General features: G+C 39.1%; 2 protein-coding genes across 4 annotated transcripts in view; one reads left to right on the forward strand and one right to left on the reverse strand.

Moving 5' to 3' along the window:
• Positions 1–6: 6 nt before the first annotated feature.
• LOC106892835 lies at positions 7–1,959 on the forward strand. The gene is made up of 2 exons (XM_014950376.1): positions 7–257; positions 966–1,959. The coding sequence occupies exons 1-2, from the start codon at positions 101–103 to the stop codon at positions 1,622–1,624; spliced, it is 816 nt and encodes a 271-aa protein (XP_014805862.1). The 5' UTR covers positions 7–100; the 3' UTR covers positions 1,625–1,959.
• Positions 1,960–5,595: 3,636 nt separating this feature from the next.
• The window catches only part of TTBK2 (tau tubulin kinase 2), a 96,972-nt gene continuing 77,989 nt past the window's right edge, over positions 5,596–24,578 (reverse strand). For 2 of the 3 annotated variants that reach the window (XM_014950333.1, XM_014950332.1), the window contains 2 exons: positions 14,138–15,411; positions 5,596–13,149 (listed from right to left, as the gene is read on the reverse strand). In XM_014950333.1, the coding sequence (XP_014805819.1) occupies positions 12,681–13,149; positions 14,138–15,411 (1,743 nt within the window). In that variant the 3' untranslated portion in view covers positions 5,596–12,680. The remainder of the gene's footprint in view (positions 13,150–14,137; positions 15,412–24,578) is intronic. The other variant, XR_001412938.1, reaches the window with a different exon arrangement.

Genomic DNA, 24,578 nt, shown 5'->3' on the forward strand with positions numbered 1-24,578 from the left:
CCTGAAGCGCCGCGACCGCAGCAAGCTCTGCCGCCTCTCGCAGGGCTGCGGGCCGCCGGGCCCCGCCGCCGCCCTCGGCCTCCTCCTGGCCCCTGAGGAGATGCCGCCCGCCGCCGCGCCGCCCGCCCGCCGCCACCTCCACCACCGCCACCACCACCACCACCGCGCCTACGGCTCCCTGCTGCCCGCCGAGGCCGTGCCCATCGTGGGCGGCATCGACACGCTGGAGCTGCCCGGCGCCGTCGTGGGGGAGATGGGTGAGTGCCCGACCGACCCCCGCGGCGCTGACCCGCAGCCTCCGCCCGGCTTTACCCCCCCTCCCCGGCGCGGCGTCCCCCGACAGCCGCTTCCCCGGTCTCCGGGGGAGGAACGGGGCCGATCCGCTGCCGCAGCCGGTTCCCCGTGGGGACCCGTCTCGTAGTCGCTGTCCCCCCACCGTGAGGCATCGGAGCCAGCCCCCTGTGTAGCCCTTACTCCCGCAAACGCGGGAAGCCCCGCCAGCGCGCAGTTGGCGGCAGCACAAAGTGCTGCGGGTCCGTAAGCTCCTCATACCTCCCCGAGAGACATCGCCCGGGCGCGCCGAAACCTGCAATACCCAGGGCTTGCTTGTAGTCACTGGGGTTTGGCCACGCTGTTAGAGCTTACGGTGCACACAGCAGAGCGTGACAGGAGCTTGCCAGGAGCTTTGCCTCTCGGAACCCAAAACTCGGCTTCTGTGGTGGGGCTGGCGGGGGATCTATAGCATGCAACTGAATGGTTAACTGGTGAGCGGTTTTCTTCCCGCTTACTGAGGTAATATGTATTCTAAAAGCATCAAAGATAATGCAGTGTGAGTTATAGAGTCATGCGTCAAGGACTAATGTTAGTGCTTAGTAGATAAGAACACATTTCACTGACCGCTGAGGTCATGAAGTTTCTCACTCACTACTCTCCTTTGCTTTTTCTCTCCCCACATTCTCCTCTAGGGTTTAATGACGATCCTGGCCCGTCTCATCAGTCGGGTCTTGAGAAGATGAACCTCAAAGAAGAAATAGTAGTGAAGGTGGTAGAGCCAGAAGAAAGCTCTGAGGACATGGCGGTGGTTCCACCTAGCCAAGAACAACTACCTTTTCTGGGGACATCGGGCGGTGGTTCCTCTGGGAAAGTAAAAGCCAAAACAAAAGGCAGGGCCCAGGCAGACCAAAATGAAATAACTGAAGAGGACCTAATGCAGATTCAGCAGACCCAGATGCAGGTGATCCAGTCTGGCTTTGACAGCGTCAACCACAATCTTCGGCTGCTGCAGCAAGGCATGCAAGATCTGAGTCACAGCCTCAGCATCATGGCGCATACGCTTGTTGCTATCAAAAACGTCTATGTCAAAAACAACACTGGACCAACCACGTACACCACCGCCTCTACGCAGACCCCAGCTGGGTACCTAAGCCCGGGGTCCCCCCAGGTCTCCCCTGCTGAAGACAGAGGTAGAACACAGGCGGCTGGAAGCAGCAGCAGAAGCAGCAGCTGCAGCTCCAGCTCCATGTCACAAGAACCAGGTCCTTCCGAGTTCCCTAGGCCCCCCCTGAGAACCATTAAGAAAGAACATCCAAACGGCTGCTACTACTTCTGCTTTGCAGATGTGTAAAAACTTGAATATGTATAAAGTGACTGTGGTGTTAGGTGCTGTTGTATGTTCTGCTCCAGCCTGTGACCTTGAAGGAGCAAAGTGGACTTGCCTCCCATGTTTTTCCCAGTGGGAAACATTTCGCTATAGGTGGCATTAAACACTAATTACCAGTCTCCTGTTTGTTAACTCTGTTGCAGTTGGCTAATAATTTTTTTCTGTTTTTCTTTATCCTCTTACTCTCTTTAAAAAACAAAAAAACAGATTTATTTTGACTAAGACTGTTGTCTGTATTGTCCTTTGTTTAATGTGACCTTTTGAAAAATAAAAGGCATGAGAGTGGGGTAAAAAAGTAACATTATGGTTACTGACCGGCAGGAGCTCTCTTACACAAGTTGTTTAGTTTTTTTATGAAACAAACCTCAGAAGTAGTTGGTTTTTTAAGTACTTGCTCTTTCCAGTAATGTTGGAGGTGTTTGCTTGGTGGTTGTTGTTGTGAGTTGGTTTTTTTTTAAGTCTTGAGTTGTGTGCAAGGTGTCACAGGAAGCTTGACGTACCTGCTTACTCTAGGAATGGTTTAGGAGTGAGCTGTTGCTCCATGAATGTACTTCTCGAGATTCATACAGCATTGTTCCTTCCCAGCTTGTCAAATGCACCTTCTCCTCTGAGGCGTTTTGTTTCACTGCACTAGCAGGGTAGGCTCTTTCATGTCACATGATTAAAATAGAAAAATACAGCAAAAAAAAAAATAGTAATTGATGAGTGATGCCTGTTTTTGACATGGAATAATATTTCCCCCTTATGGTTTATATAAGCAGGCTGTATCTTCATGAGATTTTTCCAGCCTTCTGAAACTAATACTGCAACATTTGAAGTATAAAGAGCAAAAAAAACTTCTGTATAGTTTCACATGAAACAGAAATTAGATTTGCTGTTAAACAAATTACAGGAGGCAGGAGCTGACTTACTCCAGACAGAACAAATGCTCTTGCATAGTTTATGAAGCTTTCATCTTCACCTGTTGGAGAAATGAGTAAAATCTTCTGTTCTTTTAACTATATATCCAAGGAAGAAGAAAAACAAGAGTTGAAGCAAAAAGTAACCTGTTAAGTGTCAACTCAGAAACAAGGACAAAGGGATCGCTTTATCCTGATGTAAAAAAGAAGAAACCTGGTTTCACAGTGAGAGAGGAGGAAACTATTGTCACTGATGCTTTGTAAAAAAGAAGAAACCTGGTTTCACATTGAGAGAGGAGGAAACTATTGTCACTGATGCTATTCTTAAGATGTGTTTGAGGCTGGTATTGGAATTGCTCTACCTCACCTAATCCGAAATCGGCAGCGGTGCTGTGTTGATACACCCAGTGTCCCCACTGGAGGGGAAACAAGCCCTCTCACCCGCCGTTTTATCTGATGACTGCAAAAATCACGCGGGTCATCTTAAGCTTTTATCACCAATATTGAAGTTCTACAGATAAATTTGGCCTGTAGCAATGACTGACCGGCTGCCTCTAGTTTTCCAGTGATTTTGCACAAGAATTTAGCAAATACAAATGATGTAGAGAACAGCAACCCAATTTTGTTCTCTTCTACCAGCATAAGCGCATGTAATTGTAGGGTAAGGTACGGCATTTTTGCAGTTGGCTTTGGCAGAGCACTATGCTGTATGAAAATGTACTTTTTAAGTACTTCCTTTAACTTAAGGCATCACACCATTATGGTGTGCTGATCACACACACACGCCTCAAAAAATGACAGCTGCTGCCTTGTAAAATGTGAACACAGGCAAGTCATGCTGTTAGCAAGTGTTCCCCTTCAGTACCACAAATGGGAGTAAAACATCCAAGTATCTCCCAAAACTAAAACATATACATGTACAGCACACTGTTAATTGGGATTAATTTCTTGAAGAAGAGGAGGTTGTTGCTTCTGGGTTTACCTTAATGAGAGGAGATAGTGCAGGTGACAGGTATTGATGCCTTATTCATAAATTGCTGGGTTTAAAAACAGGAAAGAACTAATCCTTCTAAATCTGATTTTTTTAGTCTATGTTGTTAAAAGCTTTCCAAATTAATTAACCTGTTGGAAGTATTATTTCTCCCCATTAGTACAGACGGTCTCTCTTGAGCAGCGTTTCCTGCAACTGAAGAAGGCATCCTTCATTTGTATTTTGTTCTGGCGGACAAAGAAGCCAATTAATGCTACTGTGACATTCCAAGTAGATTAGCAAAATGCAATCTAAAGTTTACCTGGTCCTTCTGGGCAGCGGTTTGAGCTTGTCCTGCTTGCAAGAGCCAGTTCTTACCTGTCTGACTTTCTTTGTTTCAATCCTTTCTCTGCTTGTTAATGCTCGAATTTCCCTTATGGCAGCGTTTCCAGGGAGAGCTGGCTCCTGTCTGCTACACAGCTTTATGGTGTCCGAGTTTAGATGAGAGGAAGCTACAGGGCGAGTGCAGAGAAATGCAGCGAGACCCCCAGAGCAGAGTGGGCAGCTTGGATCTCCTGCATGAACGAAGACGAGAAGCCAGGCAATGCTAAGACACTGCCATGGTCAGACAACCACCAGACCTCAACACCCATCTGCCACAGCGTCTTTGTCCCAGTCGTGCTTCTCTCCCACTGCCTGTCAGTGGCACCACTAATGTGTGCTGGAGCTGGATCAAAACCACTCTCCCATCACTGGTATGATCCAAATTTACATAATATTTTAAACAAGGAAAGATACTAAGCTACCCGTCACCAGTGCAGAGTGCGCAAATCTGTTATTTTCATCTTCAAATTACTACAGCTGGCTTGCTATTTCTTTACGTGCCCTTTCTGTGATCACACAATGGTTGTGTTGGGAGCACCAAAACCACACACCATCCAGAAGCACACCATGAAATTTCTGGCTACTGTTAACAGAAGAGGAAATATAATTTTCTTGGAATGTTACCGAGTAAATGAATACCCAGTTTGTTTCCTGTCATCTGAAGCAATTTGGGCTATTTATATAAATGACAAGAGCTAATGATCTGGTCATGAAGCTTAATGAAAATATCGCCGATGATTTGAACAGGGGCAGAGCTGGCTTTTAATTTGCCTTACATATAAGGTATAACAGTGATAATGCCAAGAAAGAGATCCAGGGAGTTTTCTCCAATTATTCTGGATTTGCCTAAAAACCTTGTTCTGATGCGCAAAAAGCAGGCAGTATTTTCCACAGCACGCAAGAACTAAGACATGCAGGTGCATAAACCAAAACCATAAATTGTGATGATACTATACTCCACTTCTTTTACCTAGTTTTACTAGAAAGCAAAATGAAAGGATGTTGGAGGAAACTAGAGCAACTGGTTGTTTAATGCTGCGTTTCCATGTAGCACAAACTGCTCGGATTCAGTGACAACTTCCATGCACTCAGCTCTCTGCTCTCTGCCCCTGAAGCGTGTTGTACAGAGGATGAGACTGGTCTCCTCAAGAGGCTATAAAAGCTCAGCTCATCATCTCCAAAGAAATCAACTACGGTGGCTTCTGACTAAATAAGGAATTACAATTTTGAAGGAAAAAGTTAAGGAGCTGGCTCTTCAGGATGACAAGGCTGGGCTCCACCACACTGTTACTGAACTTGAGCTGGTCTGGCTGTGGCAGTCATTGTTTGGCTGAATGCAAAGAGTAGGGTTAAGAGAAAGAGCAAATAGAAAGGGAGGTTTCTGAGGAGGACGGTTGAGTTTCTCTGTTCTTACTAATAAGCAACACACAAAGCTACTAAATCTGTAAAACTTCCATTAATCCAATCATTCCGACTTGCAACATAAACATCTGACTCACGTGGCAGAAGCACAAACAGACACTTGCTTTTTGATTTCTTGTAACAGAGAAAAAAAAATATCACTGCCAAAGCACTTTCCCCATTTAAAGTACAGGGTTACACTAGTAAAAAATACTGAAAAAAATTCAACTGAAGCTTTATAAATATTTAAATCCTTATACAAACACAATCAAGAATTGAAGTTTTGCATGCTGAATGAATATTTTATTTAGAACCAGTTTATAAAAATAAAATACAAAATAATTTGAAAACAAAACTTAAGACATTGTACAAAGCCTTGATATGGTACAAATGAGAAAATAAATAATTACAACTTTATGTACAAATGACCATTACAAGGGCATTAACTCTTTATGGTTTTGGGTGCCTGAGCAAACTTAAAAGGAAAAGAATGGCTTAGAAGATTTCCAAGGAGGGGAAGGGAACCGCAATTACTCAGCAAGAGAATTTGAAGGACTCAACATTTGTCTTCCTCAATAGTAACAATCTTGGAACTACTTTCCACTTAATCTAATCATGCCGCAGATTTTACTTCTGAGTACTTAATTTCTTATGGGGTGCCAACATTGTATTTTAAATTAATACACATATTTAATTCTTTTTGGTATTGCCCAGTGATTTTAGATTAGCAGCCGTTGGTTGGCAGCTTCAGAAAGTCAGTACTTGTCTGAAGGCATTGCTGGTGATTTCCTTAATTTACTAGTTTAGATATAGGAAAGCATTTGAAAATTTACATCTGTTGGCCCAAGCACTGCAACTCGTCCCTGGGCTGACTCTATAGAAAGAAAGTTAGAAGTTGGGAAAGAATTTCAAATCTTGCTTTCTAGCCAAGAAAAGTAAGAAGGATGCAGAGAGGGCTGCTAGGCAACCAATCCAGATCTCCAGCCAGAGGAAAAAGATGGGAAATAGCCAAAAAAAATCCCACCTCGCCTTGTGTCAAACCTTTACGTCCTTGCCTGCCACGCAGCAGATATGGGTTTAAAAGGATTTGAAGCCAGGCAGACCAAACTAATCATAGGGTTATCTTTTGGAGCAAGCTGGTCTGCTGTTATTATAGGTCTTTTATATAAAAGTTAGGTCAAAGATCTCAAAAGGAAACAAACATCTGTAACTCCAATTAATTCCAGCTGAATTCCCACAGACTGCTGTGGATGATCAGCACTGCCTATGAGTAGCCACTCGTGTTACTGTTTTAGAAGAAACCACTTTGTGGTTTTGGCCAAAGCTGGCGCTCATCAGTAATTATTACAGAAACGGAGAGATCAAAAGGTATGTCATGTCATAATAGTAATTAAAAAACCAGCATTTTCCAATGTAAAATACAGCAATTGCAAATATAATACTTATAGAGTGAGTTTATTCCTTTACTCCCTAAACAGGGAAAAAATTGAACAAAACAGAACCCTAGGTGATTTTAATGAAAGTTTCACCTGCACAAGAATGGCAAGAAATCCCAAGGATCTGAGCTCTTCATGTAGAGGAGAAACAAAAGCCAAACACGCAAATGACATAGGCTAACATTTGGGTTTGTCACTATTATTTTTAAGAGAGAATGTGCTACCAACAATGGAGAGTAAAATCAGCCTGCATGTTCAAAACTGGATGGCTACATTGATTGCCAAGTTAATATATTAGACTTTAAAACAACACACACCTATGCATTTCTTCCTTTGAAAAACCCTCAGAAGTTAATATTAAAAAGCCTGATTTATTTCAACCACAGGAAAAGGCGTGATTAAATCAACTTTTTGGCATTTGACAGTATCTTAAAATAATTCCAGACAGTTATGACACAATCCAGGTTAACTTTTATATCGTTTCTCTTTCACAAATGTTATGTGTAGGGAAAAGGAAGACTGGCTTCAAGCAGACAGCTGAGGTATTCTCATGTGAGGTGCGTGTTTATGCGATTCACATGTATTGGCCAAGAATGACATGACCTAAACCTACAGATGGCACGTAGCCCAAACACTGAACCTCACTCCCTTTCACCAGCATTACTGGGGACTGAAAAACTGCAGTAAGTGCAACCAATGACATTTGGGCCAGAAGCAAACCAGCAAACAAAACCCTTCAGTTCACTGCCTACTCAGCTAGAAGAATAAAAATACCGTTCCACAAGTTTCAGAAGTAGGAACGAGCATCCAAAGCTTTTACCAGTTGAAGATAGAGTCATGGATAACCGTCAAGGCTTTTATGTCTATAGCTGACGGTTCTTTTACCAGTCCTTATAGTGGAAATACACCGAATGCACCATAGGGAAGCATGGTGTTAACCTAAGACACCCAAACAGCCCATTCCTCACTGGAACCGAGAAGGGCATGGCTCTCGTCACCTCACAGGATCAGTCCTGCTTCAAAAAATCCATACATTATATACCTATAATGAGAAACCAACCTGATTTCGAGCTCTCTTTTATTCTCCTCTTCCTTCTCAGAATATTCCTCTTTCATTTAACATATATATAAAAATTTGAGACACGTATCTCTAGTTTGCCATTAGAACCTTTTAAGAAATAGGAATAATTACTTTCTTCTTACCAGAATTTATGCCTCTTAGTGTTCCACAAAAATGTCCAATTCATGATGGAAAAATTCTGCTTACAAGAAAGAGTCAGTACTTTAAGTCCGGCTTTGTCTGGATTCTCATCAAATAGAAAAAGAAAATATTTTTTAGAAACATTACAGTCAACCATTGCGTAAGTGATACTGCAATAAAGAAGGACTTACGGGAATTGTGCCCAAGCAGGACTATAGGATCAGGCCTTCTAATACGGAAGAGACATAGAATCAGAGTCAGGGCATAGCAAAATTACAGTAGATGAAGAGGAGACCAAGAGCAAATCAAAGCAAAACAGGCCTCAGCTCATTCTGGTAAATGAATTCCAGTAAACAGGATGCAATAGCTGAGACTATTCCTATCTATATGTATATACACACATATGTATGTATGTATATTTTTCTATATAATATACAGTATCTATATAAGTGTATATATAGATACACTTATGTACAAATGAGTATTTATATATATATAAAATAAAAATTGTGTGTTTTCCCAGCTATAGTTAATACCATAATCCTACAAATTTTATATGATAGAGCTCTTGCAAGTCTTTTTCAGATGAAAAAAATCTTTCAAGCTATTTTTAAATATCAAGGACTGGATCCTTCCCTTTACATCAAGATTGTTTAGTGAGGTATGCGAGAAAGCTTGATCTCAAACATGCAGACTTCAAGGCCAGAGTATGTCCAGATTTCCCAAGACAGGATGTGGCCGGGGGCCATAACAAATGCCCCGTGTCACTCCCCCGGGGTTTGCCTCCCCAATAATTGTATACAACTAGCAGTTAAGACCTGATATTGCTCCTGGCTTTGAGCAGTGAAATTTGCTATGCTTACCCATCCTGCTTAAGTAGTAGATAAGTGCCCAGCATCATACAACTTGCCAGTGTTGCTCTAATGTATCACACCTTCTATTACTTTTAACAGGGTTTTACTTAAGTAATAATTGGCATTTGTAATTAATAATGAGGTTTATTAACATTACTATAGATTTTTGAGGTCGCAACTTAGATTCATTATACCATGCAATATTGCAGCACAAAAGTCTGCGTGAAATGTTCAGTCTTTTCAAGCTCTATTTCTGTTAAAAGGCTTCACGCCTCAATTTCTCTAGAAAATACTCCAAAGTGCTGGCCACGACACAGGAAACACCATAAAGAGGAAATGCGTGTGCAGCATCTGCATCTGCTACATGTCACGGCTCCTCCAAAGAAACGGAGGCTTGAAGAGAACAAAGCAACAGCTCCTTCAGTGATATTGTTTCCCAAATAAAATCCCTGTGTAAGCTAAGCCCCCGTGTGCGTGTTATGCAGAATAACTGTAACCGTTTTGTACAATGGAGAAAGACCTTCCCTGTCCCTGAAAATTTGTTGCAGGTAAACCCTCTCTAAACCATTCATTCACACTGTGCACGAGGGCCACACGCGTGTACATGGGTGGTTTTATGCAGAGTTAGTTGCATATTCAAATATTTAAGCTTACAGAGTTCTTGATAATACAGGCCCCCTAGAAATATTAAGCTAGTATTAATGTATGAGTTGATCAGCCAACCGTTAATTTAACTATATTAACCAGTTGCTACATTAGACTATAGTAAGCAATTCTGTAAACTTCTGGGCGGAAGGTATCAACCAATACAAAAACTCCAGAAGAGTGAGTACTTCAAGATCAACATCAGTTATTCATGATCACTCCTCTGTTCACATCTTCATGTGAACAGGTCCTGTTGCATCCACAGCAAAAAGCAACTGGGGATACACAGTCCTTTTACCTTTTTCTGCAGTGAAAGAAGCCTGGGTCATCAATCATGATTGGTATCTCTTTCTCCATTTTGGCATAGTTTACTATTTTTACATTGGCAAGTAGTTCAAGTACAAGTGAATTTCTACAGCATTGATTTATTTTACATAGCAATGTGTAACAACGGACAAGTCTGTACTTTAAAGACAACATAAAAAAAATCCTTAGGTATTATATTTTTTCTCACCTGTAACACAATTGCCTGTTTCTGGATCCTGCTACACTGGAGAGAAAATATTAACACCTCAATTTCAGCATTTCAGACAAGGATGCATAAAATTGGTACCTCTTAAAACTGACCATGTAAATGTAGGAATAAGCTTATGAGACCATAACAAATACTTTTCAGAAGTAAGGGAAAGGAGAGGAAAAATAATCATAGGTTGCTACGCCACCTTGACAAGTAATTCCAGCAGTGCCCAGGGCACAAAGATCACAATAGGACCAAATTCTCTTTATGCTATGACATAAGGAAACATGAGGAGAAGAGGAAGGAAAATATGGAATTTGTTGTTGTCACATTCATCTCTTAGGTATTCATTGACTGTCACTGTTTCTGTATGACTAACATTCATAACAATTAAGAACTCACATTATGAAATAAAAATGACCACCCACAAGCCCTATTTGTAATAAAAAATAAAAATACCTTTGAGTCTCTGTTCTTGTTCCATATGCGAATGCATAAACAAAATTATAAAGAAAAAAAGCAAGCTGCAAGATGAAACATTGGCTGGTTGAGAAATCAGCAGTTCTTCGATCTTGTACCAAGGTATAAAGGCTATTAGAATTTGTGCATTCCAGAAATTCTGGGGGGAAATAGAAGATGTAATGCCAAAAGTATTCAGGAACTAACAGAAAGGGAACTGTATTATTTGAGGTCCATAAATTACAAATGAAAAATGAGAAAGAATGAGTTTATATAAGCATATACATATATGTATATATATAAATATTTATATTATATAATTTACCATGAGGACATGCAATTATTGGTATAGCACCTATTATACAATATAATACAAAGGAATAGGACTTTCCAATGGTACAATTTCTTCAGAAAAAGCAGGTATACCCTACCTATTGCATTCATCTGTAGTGCTTGAAACCTGAATGAAATTAAGGTTCCACACTGTGCTACATTACGTATGGGAAACAATATACATATTCATAATAACAAAAGAAAAAGAAAAATCAACATAGTCTGACAAAGCAAGTGAAATTCAGTGCAGCTCCAGGGCAGCTTTAATGCAGCATTAGAATGTGTTAGCTCAGAGACAAAATATTCCCTTTTTAATCCAAAGGTATTCATTTGGCAGAGGTTAAATAAAAAAGCACAGATGCTGGCTGGAGAGGCATATGACTACAGCAAGCAGATCAGTAACTGACAAGTCTCCTAGGCATCCAGCGTCCCCACAACAGGAATAATCAGGGAGAGCTGGCTGCATCTTTCTCTCAGGCTTCGCTCTTGTGCGTTACTGTTCTGACCCACTATTCTCTTCTGAAGATAGTAAAAGGTGCCGTACCGTTACATTCCCTACAGAGGTCCTGTAGAGCACAAGAAATTATTAAATAACTACCAAAGCTGGAAGAATTAGACACTGCGGACTTTACTGACAGACAATGAAGCTTGGCTGTCAAAAAACCATTTGGGCGGAAGAATGACAAGAATCCAACATAAAAAAATATCTCAGATTGCTTTCTGTATATTTTGCTTTGATGACTAATATTCTTACCCAGATTTCCTACGACTGTTAAGTGTATTTCTGTCATCTACAACTTTCCAAGCTCACAAAGTAGACTCATCTCTGGTCATTTGTTTTATAAAAACATGAAATGTGAAACAAAAAAGCAAATCTTGGTTGTTGATCATCTCTGCACAGCATGATCAGTGGTTTAAGTGATCCATAACTAATGAAAAAACAAAAGCTAGCAATAACAAGGGTTCTTTTCGCAGTTCAGTTAAGAGAAAAAAAGGTACTTTTGTTTTTTATCTTTTTCTAACTTACATTGCAATTTGTTGTAAATCTGCAACATTCGGTGAAGTGCAGGTATCTCCTTCTTTCTCTTATTTCCCAGACAGGGATGCTTTTCCAGATTCTTCTGAACACTTTTTGAAGAGCCCCGCTATGACTCCCAGAGAAGTGCATGATATAAAAATGACAATTAGCTTCTTGGGTCCTGATTAGTACTAAACAAATTTATAAAGAAAATAACTATAAAAACATCTTGGCAAATGTTAATATTATTATTTTTAATATCAATGTCAAGAAGGGGCAAGGTATATGTGCCATGATAGACAGGGGACAGGATGAGCACCGAATGACCCAGAGATGTGTGCAGCTCAAAACGGAAAAGAATTTCTACCTTATAAGGTAGAAATACCATCATCTTCTAAATTGTGTGCTTTTTTAAAACTGCAAAGACATGCTTGAGCAGTACTTATCTCCCAAGTGGTGATGCCGTTTTGGGAATAACTGTTTCAGGCTTCCTTACATACTCAAGAAGTATGTAAAGCCTTAAATAACTAGGCCACATCTTCTAGCTAGGTAAACTAAAAAGACAGAAATAAATACCCTTTTAAAAACCTCACCTCAAGAGATATTTTTTTTACCCTAAATACATTGCACCTCTTTGACTACCTAGTCATTCTTATCCTGGCCTCTACTTTCCCCTCTCACAGATCTGCTTGCTGCCTGCTCTTAGGCAATGCCACTTATTTACACAGTAATGCTTTCTCATGAATAGTTTATGACGCTTACTTCCTTTAAAAAGCGCAGATTCAACACCGTTTGTTTTTTTTTAAATATAGTTTTTTAGATTATTTTTTTTTAATACACAGTACACAGACACAACATGCATCAGATTTAGGAGGCGGCTTTATACCTGTCAAGGCCCAGTTCCTATCTGCTAAGCTTAGTGGTCGATTTGCTCTTTCCTGTGGGAGTCTTAGTGTTTGGGGAATGATGGAAGGAACCGCCAGATCCTTTCAGACCGTTCTTGCTCGGTTTGTTGCAGCAGTGCTCTTGTTGGCAGGATCTCCTGGAAGATGAGGAGCCTGAATGGCTAGGAGGTGATTTACTCCTCCCGAGATGTGGGGATGAACTCCTCTGATCATGATGGGGCCTCCCGGCCCGGGACGGAGACGAACTGGCAGTACGGGGTAAAGAAGAGCTCCTGGGGGAGGCACTGGGACTGCGGCGGGGGATGACAGGGCTTTTGGGTGGTGTTTTTGGACTATGTGGAGATCCTGGACTCTTACACTGGGTAGAACTCCTTGGTCTTTGAGATCCATTCTGTAGGATTTGAGCCAGACGAGAGATAAGATCTGAGTCCGAGCTGCTACTCCCTAGGACTCTGTATCTGCGTAACCTTAAGGAGAAATGAAGAAAAATTATTTCCCATCTATTCACTAAAGTTCATATTGAAACAGAATCACTGGAAACTAGGGAAGATCTTAAATTGCAGAACAGACATCTGGAGCTGAACTTTCCTATAAGGTTGTCTGTATATAGGCTTTGGTGTCTGTGTTGTTCAGATCAATACAGTATTCATCTTTGCATAAACTCACTCACATAAACAGTCTAAGTGTTTACAGAATAACTGAAATTTCCTGGTGGTGCTGGAAGAAGTGCCCTGAGGAGCAGTGCTTATCACCTCTGTTTTGGAGGGGTACATCCATTCCTGCACACCATCAATACACTCCTATACACAATTTTAAGAGATGACAAAGCACACCACAACTTCCTTCAGAGGATTTCACACTACTGTATCAAAAATCTCTTTATCTGGTAATGTAGATACCGAGGCACCGAAGACATCAGATCATGGTTGTCTGTATAGAGAATTGGCAAAGGGGGGCTTGTAGAATTCACTCTGGCCTCCTTTAATTAGTTGTTTTTACTTAGCCATGATCTGAGCATAGCTAACTCAATACTAATCTTGAAACCCAAAAATTAAAATTTCTACAATAAGAACAGTTTAAGTTTTAAATTGCTGGACATGACAGATCATATTGATTTTTCTGGGTTTGTGAACAATCAACAGTTCTGGAAAAGTGACCCCACTTTAAAATTTAAAAAAAAGTCAAGATTTAGTTGTAGATTCACAGGCTTCAAAATACTGAATACACATCTCTTGAGATATAAGATTCAACAGTGAAGCAGGCTCATTTTTGTGTAACAGCCTCTCCTCGTTCATTCTCCAACAATGTAAGATTTCTCAGAGAATTGAAGCCCAGCGTTTTAAAAAAATTAGTTAAAGGATGGAACTTCTACAGGATTACATACTGCATAGTAACTGCAGTCTAGCTCAAATCCATTTTCAACCTGAAAACCTATTTCACTTTTCTCTGCATTACCTAGCTTCTACCCCAGGTCTAGCAGGCGGTTTTCCTGGTGGTGGCCGAGGAATGAACTGAGCTGGACTTGAACCGGTGACTTGATCAGTGGTTGCCCAGGACACTGGCCTTGGAATCTTGCTTTTTCTGGACTGAGGGCTGCTTGGAGATAAAGAGCTATCTTCCGTCTGCTTGCTGAAATGAGAGTCCAGTGTCAACCTAGAAAATGATGATAAGACATCATCCTCAGAAAATTGTACTGGAGCAGCAGCCATTTTTTCCTCCAGTGACTTATCAGAGGCACTTGAGAGGTCACCAAGGAAAGATTTGAGCTGTCTCTTTTCCATAAGTAGTCTGACCAAGTCTGTCTGATGGGCCTTTTTTAGAAGAAGCTTTTCCTTTGCTGAAACAGGAGAAGAGGACTCTGAGGTTGAGTCTATCTCTTGTGCTAAAACTGGAATTCGGCTCTGCCTGAATACAAAAGGAGATTTAACTAAGTCCTTCTTAGAGCGATGAGAATTCTCATTTTCAGAAATGCAGTGGAGTAACTCTCCATTTCTGGGAGCATTTTTCTCTTTTTTGTCCTCCTGGTGCAAAAAAGTAGTAAGGGCCACTTGGTGGCATTTCAAGTCTTGGATATGGACTTCTTCCTTATTAGAATGAAAACCATTTTCCTGAACTTGTGCAATTTTGCTTGCCTGTCTATTAACATGTGGTTTGGTAAGTTTTGAGGGAGACAATTCTGATATTTTAGGTGCTATCGACTTCAGAACCTCATCTGGATTTGGCACCAAACAAATGGGCCTTGGCTTTAATTCTTCAGCAGCTTCAGTATTTGTTAGAGGTTCTTCCTCTGCAGATTTTGAGTTTCCTGGCAAAGAAGAATTCTGTTCTTTGCTTAGCATTTCAATGGCATCCTCAGAAGCCACTGGAAGCCTTTCTTCCTCAGCATCCTCTGCAGGAACATTTTCAAGTTCTTTCTCTTCCTGTATCCCACTATTTTGTTCAGGTAGGTCCTTTTGGCCACAGTCCAGGACGTTGACACATTCTTTGACAAGTCCTTCCCTGTCAAGCACACCTTGGCTGATATTTAGTACCAAATCTGGTCTGCTGGCACTACCTGGAAGTGCATCTTCTGTCACAGCTAAACCTGGCAAACTTTCCTTCGGAGAGGAAAGTTCCACAGTGTGCTCCATAGACTGAGCATCTTGCTCTCTTTTCTCTAGCTGGTGGCCAAAATGAAAGCTCTCCGAAACAGACTGTGTGGATGCCACTGAAGGTCTGGGTATTGTAATCTGCATTGGAAAATTAGAGAAGGAAAAGGTAAGAAACTCAGGAATGTTATACAGACACCATTCTTTAAATAGCATTTTTGAGTGCATGTCTTCAAGATACGTTATATAACAATTCCTATGAATCACAATGCTCAAATAATGGCTATCTTCATAATTTACATCTAGATAATTAGGAAAAAAACAAACCCACTATCATCCCAAGGCAGAAGTGTGTCATCAGCTAAAAACAAACATAATCTCAGTGGAAAATGTTGCAGTTACCAAGCAACCCTTCTGGAAACGAGACCCAGCCTAACATGTAGGCTTTTTATTTATTTTACGTTAGTTTGAATACTCTTTGAATAAATTGTATATAAACGTAAAATCTTGAACAAGTACACAACAATATTTTTAGACAAGTACAGAACACAAAGAACATATAAGATCCAGATTCTGGAATGGAGTTAAATTTCCAATTTAGGCAGAATTTAGATACGCTGTTAACAAAACAACTAGTAAAAAACTTTATTTACCTAATTAAATATATCCTTACCCACAATACTGACATTTTTGTCCAGAAAACCTTTTCCGAATACCTACATTTTAGCTATTGCCTTCCTTATAGAAGCTTATGCCTCATTTTAACTAAGCAACCTGGTTAGGACATCTAAGGTTGTCAAGAGATTCACAAACTAAATAGTCACACATCTAAATCCCCCAACAAGTCCAATCCAATAGACACACTTTAAGCATTGCTAAAACCTATATATAGTATTGAGTCAGAGTCCCTTTGAAAAACAGTCGGTTATGATGAGTGCTGCCTCTAGTACATAGCTTAACTGTTGGAGCATATGTCCATGAAGTGAGAAACCTGCACTCACGTCTCTCCCTGCTTGAGGAACATAAGCCCACTTCCCCCAGTTCCCATCAAGTATGGATAAAACCAGAATGGAGCTGCTTCTCACATTCCCTATTGAAGCCAGGCCACTGCACAGACAGAAAACCATTAGTCATGAGGTCATAGGGTGAGAAAGCATACATAGAAGTGAGAGGAGTTTTACCTTTATGGCCAAGGGAGGAACACACTCTCATGTGGAGTCCTAAGTTCTGGTTTATGTATCTTGGATTGAGTCATTTGACATAAACAGTAAAAAAACCCAAGAGGTGCCCCTTATATCTTTCTCTACATGGAGAGAGATTTCAGCTCCTTTTCCCTCATATTCTTTAGCCTCATGAATCTGACACATTTTGAGTTTGCAATACTGAATAGAAAGTGGAATACTGGAGTCTAAGTGTGGACATAAAGACTTCCTTGATGTACTGATGGTAGAAGAGAACAAGCAGTGGTAGCCTATTGCCAGTGTTGCCAGGATTCTGCTACATTACAAGACAGATTTCACTTGACCTTGTTGCAGATGGGCGGTTGCAAGGGCTAGTACCTTGGTACTACTGGGTGGTAGAAACAAAGCTCATCTGCAGGACTTGTAACAATTTCCACTGTAAACTTAAACTTTAGAAATACAGAACAACTCTATAAAATAAGAAATGGGAACTGCCAGTGAAGGAGATACACTCAGATTTCTCATGAGAGCACAATAGCTTCATTGAAATCCTCGTGGATTTCTTTTTTTTTTGCATCTTCTTCATAGTTATATAACAAAATTTCCATCATTTGGGGTGCACATTTATCTCCATGAAAGACAAACACTCAAATGATATTACAAACAATTCACTAGAACAAAACATAAAACACAAATCACAGGCATAAAGCTGAATTAAGAGAAGAAATTACTTATGTTCAAGAAATTATTTCTATACTATAAAATGTATTGTAAACCTCTCTAATTTACCTAATGCAGTTTCTGGACCTTAACCTAAAAATGTGGAATCATATTTTTGAGAAATTTGGAAGGAAATTTGGAGAAAAAGATACGTTAGGCTACAGTGGTATTTTTCACCAGGGGGGTGGGGTGGAAAGAGCAGAAATATAAGATAATTGAACTCTTACTTTCCCAAATAGACTTAAGCTGTCTGTAGCATCTTCCCCAAGTTGAGATTTATTGAAGTAAGGATAAAAAAAAACACTGAGACCTGCAGCAAAAGGCTACTTTTTGTCTCCCTCATAATTTGTTTTCAAGTTTGGGCCAGTACAGTCATTTCATGTTTGCTGAATTAAAATGTTGGATTGAGAAACAAACTGAAGTTACTTAGTCTTCCTCATCTCCTCTTATTGTCAGTCTGGGTCCTTTCTTCTGAAAGAAACTACTTCCCTCTGGAGTTAGAGAATCCAAGCACATCAGTGCAGCTACAGAAAGAACAGAGGAAGTAGAATTTTTTTTTAAAGCAGCTTTCCATGATTAGGTCAATTAGTGTCTAAATCTTGAGTGTTAAACAAAAATGGTTTCCATACCTCTCTAGGAAGTTGCTCTGAGGCAATACATCTCCAGGTATCATACACTGAAGAACCTGCTTTCATATACATACATAGGAATGTGTTTTGTGATTTTTGTCACACAAAAATCATCAGATCTCTTAGAAATTCTCGACTACAAGCTGGGTAAAAGTGGGTTCATGAAATTTTAATGTAATATTGTTCTTGGAACAGCAAGTTCAGATTTTAGAGAGATCACTTGGGTATTTGCTGTCCACTCAGCTCTGTCTCCAGCTTATTTCAATACCTTGTTCTCCTGGGCTGCAGATCTCCAAAGTAAGGAAATCTGGTAAAATATTTCCTTTTCCAAACTTTTCAGCTAGTCTGGTTGCCAATTCAAATAACCCGGGAATCAAAAAAGACAGAGTTGTCTTCCACATATCTGAATAAGGATGACTTCCCTTAGAATAAAATAATTCTGGTGCCCTCTCAATTTTCAGAGGTGAGACAGCCTTAGTTATTTGCTTTTAGGAGGATATTTATCTTCTTGGTACATTTCCAGAAGGGCTGCAATACTCCTTTGCTCAAATATGTTTACATGGAAACTCTCTTTTCATTGTGCCCTCTCTCTCATATGTCAATTCTTTGTTAGGTGAAATCAGCTCTGATCTGAAATCTATATACATTTCTAAACAGATTTCATATCCTTTGCCACATCTGGAGAGAGAATTTCTGAGTCTTTCAGGCCTATCTTGGCCAACCCAGATTTAACCCTTAGACCCAAGAAATAGAAGAGTAAGCTTGTTGAACAACCTACAATTGAACAAGTAGAGAAAAGAAAAAGCTACTGGATGACTAAGTATCATCAAAGACTGGGTGATACTGAGTAGTACACAGTTCAGAAATGGCTTTTTGAACACATATATCACTTCCTTGATTTGTGTTCACTAACAAACAAAAGTTTGTTTTCTCAGATTGTCAGTAAACCTCTTATTAGTATTCTCAAAGCATTAGAATTAAATTATACCCCTGTTGGGCTTCACATTGCATCTATATGTGCAAGAAATTTAAATGAGCAATGATAGAGAAGTGCCTTTAATGCAAGGGTTGTTACAACTTCAGGTGCAGCTTTACAAGAGAAACAAAAAAGCAATGCAATTTTTTTAAAAACCTGGGAACGTGTATGAGAAAACAGAACTTGTATAGAACTGAACCCTGTTAAATCACAGAATGGTCTGGGTTGGAGGGGACTTTAAAGATCATCTAGTTCCAATGCCCCTGCCATGGGGGCTTTGTGCCATACAAACACTTTAATTTGGAAGAACTTGGATGTAATAGTCAATTACTGAAGAAATGGAAGAAGCCCGTCAACAATCTTCCTAAAGCTCCTTATATGATTTCTTTGGGTAAAGCATCAGCTTCTCTACAAGCCTGGCCACTACAGATAACTTCATGATCCACACTATGCAGAATTCTAAGCAAAAAGATGGGAGGAAATTTTAAGTCCCTTAAAACTATTTACAAAAACCATATAATCATGTAGCCTTAATTATCCCAGAAATAGTCTTCTCGCTCTCTTGTTTGTGAAACCTTGCAAGACAGAAGTCACGATCACGGAGTCTGAGAAGGGCTGATCTTGAGACATGCAAAATATACCTATTTAAATTATCATATAGTCTGTTTAGGGAGACAGAAATCTCAAGGTTGTTCAATGAATATCTAGTTAAAAAACAAATAATACATGGTCTAATATGTAAAATTAAAGAAATCCATCTTAATCATAAATAATCTTTATACTTTCTTTTCTTCTGCCACTAATTAAAATCTTATCCTATGAGATTTCTATGGCTAATCACATCAATTTTGTAAAACACTGAACCTGAGGAACAAAGATTACAATGTGATGTGAGCAATTCATCTAAGAAGAAAAATGCATGGAACTGAATTTAAAATGCTGCCTTTCAGCTCACTATGATAATCAGTTTATAACACCACCTGATTATTGCAATTCCCATACTTCAACAGAAGTTATGTGATACAGCAGATTACTGAGACAAAATAGGGAACAATGAATTTGAGGTTTTCTTTTCACTCCAAAATATTGAATGAAATTATTACCATCATGGTCTTGAATCCTTTGGGCTTCCCTAAATAATGGCTTAATTCCTTTCTGATTTCTCAAATTAGCACTTGACTGAGATGAGAAATTAGCCTGCATTATCTTCAAGAAACTTTACAAGATGGTCAGTGGGATGTTAAGAAGGAAAAAGAACAAAACCACAACAACAACAACATAAATATCTGTTAGACATCCTTTATGACATCTGACAAACACTCCTCCTTTAAACCTTTGACAGGCTGCAATAGCAAGTGATAACGCTTGGATGAAATCCTCTGTGAACATATATAACAAATTTCAGAGGAGTGAAATACTGAGTTTTGGTCTGCAGAGTTGTTAAATCGGAAAGATCTAAAGATGTGATTATGGATGAAAGTCCAATACCAGCAGGTAAAACATCTGACCTCTCAGCAATAGCTTCTTCTGTCCACCCGTGCTGTCTGCTACTTCTGCAAGCACGTCAACTGCTGTCAGATTTCAGGCCTCTTAGAAACTTGGTGTACTGATGTGTTATTCAGCTAATCCTGTCGTTATTTGTAACTTCTCACATTAATAAGCCATTATCATATTACTTGGCATTCTGAAGACACTTCACCTAATCAGTTTACTCTTTAGAACTTGTTTCCCACCTTAATAAAGTTTGTGTATCGATGAGAACAAACCTCACGTATCTTTTCTCTTTTTCCTGCTTATCTCTTACATCTATTCTTAGCTCCATCACCCATCAAGAAAATGACCAATATTAGTATAAGTCTGCAACTTCTGCGGTACCAGACAACCTCCCTGAAACTTTCCAGTTCACCAGTTTCCTGTAACTGCATGAGTTTTTCTTTACTTACGTCACTTAATTTCTATTTCCTCACACAACTATATGCCTCTGCAAAGAAATGTGAGCTGCCGTTTGTATGAAAGTGAAAAGGGATGTTAGTGCTCTGTCCTGTAATTTACTGCTAGTGACATTCTCACGTGAAGACACCACCGCTGTGTTACATCTCTGTAGACAACTCACCCAGTTTACTGTCCAGAGCAGCCCTCTTACTTTTCAAAGCACTCCCTACCTACTACTATCATTCCTACAGACTCTTTAGAACCTAATCCTTTGTACCCCTTACATTCCCTTCCCAGATTAAATTCACAGCAGGGAATAAGTGAGATCTAATTAATTACAGATTTACTAAACTGAATGGGCTATTTCTACAGATAAGACTAATGTGGGGACAAACGGGAGAAACATACGGCTGCAATTCATGATATTATGGAATATAAGACCAGAGGTGACTGTTAAGTTTTGATACTGAATCCATTTCAACAGTGCCATATATATGATACTGTAAGCACTGCTGGCATTTGTAGGAACTGGTGGTCCCAAGGACACTTCCTTCTGTTGCTAGAAATTCACACACGATAGGCCCAAATCCTAAACTAAAGAGAAGTAACACATGAAGGTTTACTTACATCTACCTGAAAAGAGGGACATATTGCTCTCCACAGCTTTTCAGATATATTATTGCTGCTATTCTATAAAGCCAATTTTTGCATCAATTTATAGAGAGGCTGCAGGAAATGGGAAGAGGATGCAATACAGATGAAGAGCTGCGAATGTACAAGACAACTGTGTTTTCTTACTCTCTAATGTGATAGGTAACTTTTGAGGATAAAGAACATACAGATCTGCGTGTACAGTCTTTCTTATAGGCTTATTAATCATGGCTTATTTTCAGTATTATTTAAATATCTTCCCTTTTCGGTTATTTCAATTCCACTTACCAGGTAAAGGAAGATTTTTTTGTTCTAATATAAACCCATATCCTCAAACATCCAATAGGGCAAATATTGATTGTTCTAAAAGCAGTATCTTTAATTGCTTTTAGAGAATGACTGCCATTGTAATAAGTGGCTAATTAGTTGGTAGCGTGACTAAAACAAGTACCCACTTAATTTGAAACTTATTATATGCATGCACCAATTGAGGAATATTCTTGAAATTTATATATATTGTTGTATGGGAAGCAGCAGTGCTTACAGACTATTACTTCATAACACACAATACTCCTGCCATATACTCCTATTAAAATGGGCTAGTATTTTAATATTTTTTCTTGATTTCCACAAAGACAGTCTTCCTCTAACTAAGAAAGCATGAATTTGCTTTAATGCACAGTTCAATGATGTGAAAAGATGGCAACTGAAGCTTATTTCACCTTCCCATCTCATGCTATTATTTCATTCTTTACAGAAACTGATTTTCTACCATAGCATAATTATTTTCTGAAGTCACAAAAGAGCTAAAGAACTATTTTTTAAAAGCTTGGCCACTTGGAGACTTTTTCCTCTGAAAAACTGGACACAACTTAGTTGTGGTTTTAGTAACAAAGCCAGTGAGTTCATATCACACTTAATTAGCACAATACATTCAGCATTTCTAAATCTAGATTTTATAAAACATCTAACAATCTTCAATGGGATATTAATTAGTTCTCCATGAGAGGTCATGTTCAAGTATACTTAGGAACTCTGATGCTCAAGTATACTTAGGTACCCAGTTAAGAAGCAAAATAGAACAATAGGTTCCTTCTCTAACAGAGGACACATTAAATAAGAAGTGACATTTCTTTTTTAATTAATGGTATGACCACTTTCGGTATATAAAATACAGTTAAAATATTTTCCCAGCTGTTATTATCATAGCTAATAATGATGTAAGCAACTTTAAGCAAACCTCACTTGGTTTCAGCAGCTAGCTGTGAGAAATAGATTAGTATGTATTTTTCTTATAGTAAAAACAGCTTTTTACTACCTTTGAATGATCTTTTTGAAGCTAAGCTCTTTATTAATACCTGTTCCTACAGAAAGAATACACAGGCTAATACCTCCTCAGGAAAACCCCAAATTTTCATTTTCAAACCCACATCATACCTTTTTATTAAGGACTAGTATTTTTTCTTTTTAAACACAGTATCTTCCTTGAAAAAATCACTTGAAATGCTCTATAGTAAATAGGCTTTCTTTGTTATGAATAAAGACATGCATAGAGATTCTCTATCACATGAAACCTGCTTTTATGTGTAATAGCAGTGGGGTCTGGCTACTACTGTTTAGATTAATTCTGAATTTTCCTCTCCAATATATCAATTCCACTAAAAGCTCCTAATGAAGTATCAGGTAATTCACACATAAGATCTGCCTTAATACCTATGTACAGATTTCAAATATGTCAATTTTTTCTGTTTATATCTGATTCCTATGAGCCTCTGTCTCATTCTAGGTTACTGCTGTGCTATACTTATGCTTCAGCTTTGCTATTTACACTATATTTTTGATTTTTTGTAAAGGTAAAAGTCTATCTTGTATTCAAACAGCAACACTCTAAAATAAAGCTCCAACACATTAAAAAAACATAAGCAAATTAAGAGTCTTCCTGACTTCTGATTCTCCAGTCATCCTCCAGTGAATCCACTCATTTATATGTTGCAATAAATTAAATCCAGTTCTATCTATCCAGTCTATCATAGATTGGCACCATATTAGCATGTTGCCCATGGCTGTGTAATGCTTGCAAGGGAGAGAATCTGTGAACACTAAAATTTCCATGGATGAAACAAACATACTGGAAAAACTGATGAAACCATGCAACTACAATTTTAATACAAATTGTAAATTCAGCAGGATTAAAATCACTGTATCCATAAAGTTTTATTTTCAAACTTGAAATCCAGATTAAAATGGTCTTAAAATCTCTCCTCAGAATTGTCAGGATCTGTTTTAAAGCATTATAGATTTTCTCATGCCCACAGTGTGCTACCACCAACAGTAGCTGTAATTTACATAAAGAACTAGCTGCTTTCACTCTGCTTATAAGCATGCTTAATAGATATCCTTTAGAAAAGACAGACCTAGAGACAGGAATCTAATCTATACTAAGGATTTGACATATTTCCTCCTCTGCACACAAAGTTTTATAGTCGCAAAATCTGCAGACGCAAAGATGTGATAAGAATCCAGCTGATCTTTTCAAAACAAAATACCTAAAACTTTCAGCAGCCTGTTAAGTTACATAGTTTTGCCTCTGTGAAAGGCAGTGATGATAAATGTAAAGCACAGCTTCATGAAGTAGCTACAACACAGCTGATTCCATCCAAGCACTCAAGTGATCTGCAGTATAACACGTTGCCAGTTAGGCATTCAAGCTCCTGAAAAATACTTACAAGGGCACTATCAATTAATTGTGATTCTGTTTTGGTTGCTAGCCTGGTACTATTGAGAACAGATATACCAATAAGGTTGTGTCACTTTAGCCAATGTCAGGGCAGCTACACATTTGTAGCCAGGTAAAAAGTAAACACATCTACCTGAGGTTCATGTCAAATATTAGAAATTTAAATAATAATTAGAAACGGAACCGGTTCTCAAAAGTTACATATTGGAGACCTCCACTTAGCGCTTGTCCTATTTTTAGTGGCTTTCCTATTTTCTCTATTTTAAAAAGTTCTCTCTTCCTTCCATAAGACAGCTGTATCTAACCAGGAGAAAATTCTAAGATACTGATAAATTCACAAACTCCAAATAAACAAGTTCTTTTTTCCTGCAATTCTAGTTGGACTACTATCATATGTGATTTAATGATAGCAGACAAAAGATTTTAAGACAGAAATATTATCTTACGGATTGTATTATAGATAACATCTGCAATTATATATA

The sequence above is a fragment of the Calidris pugnax genome, unplaced genomic scaffold (genome assembly GCF_001431845.1).
Source record: "Calidris pugnax isolate Ruff unplaced genomic scaffold, ASM143184v1 scaffold68, whole genome shotgun sequence".
Classification (NCBI taxonomy): domain Eukaryota; kingdom Metazoa; phylum Chordata; class Aves; order Charadriiformes; family Scolopacidae; genus Calidris; species Calidris pugnax.

Bases quoted from the DNA above. Each gene is read 5' to 3' on its own strand.
- LOC106892835 (XM_014950376.1), top strand. From the start codon at position 101: ATGCCGCCCGCCGCCGCGCCGCCCGCCCGCCGCCACCTCCACCACCGC. The intron at 258-965 runs GTGAGTGCCCGA...ATTCTCCTCTAG, and splicing joins CGCCGTCGTGGGGGAGATGG to GGTTTAATGACGATCCTGGC.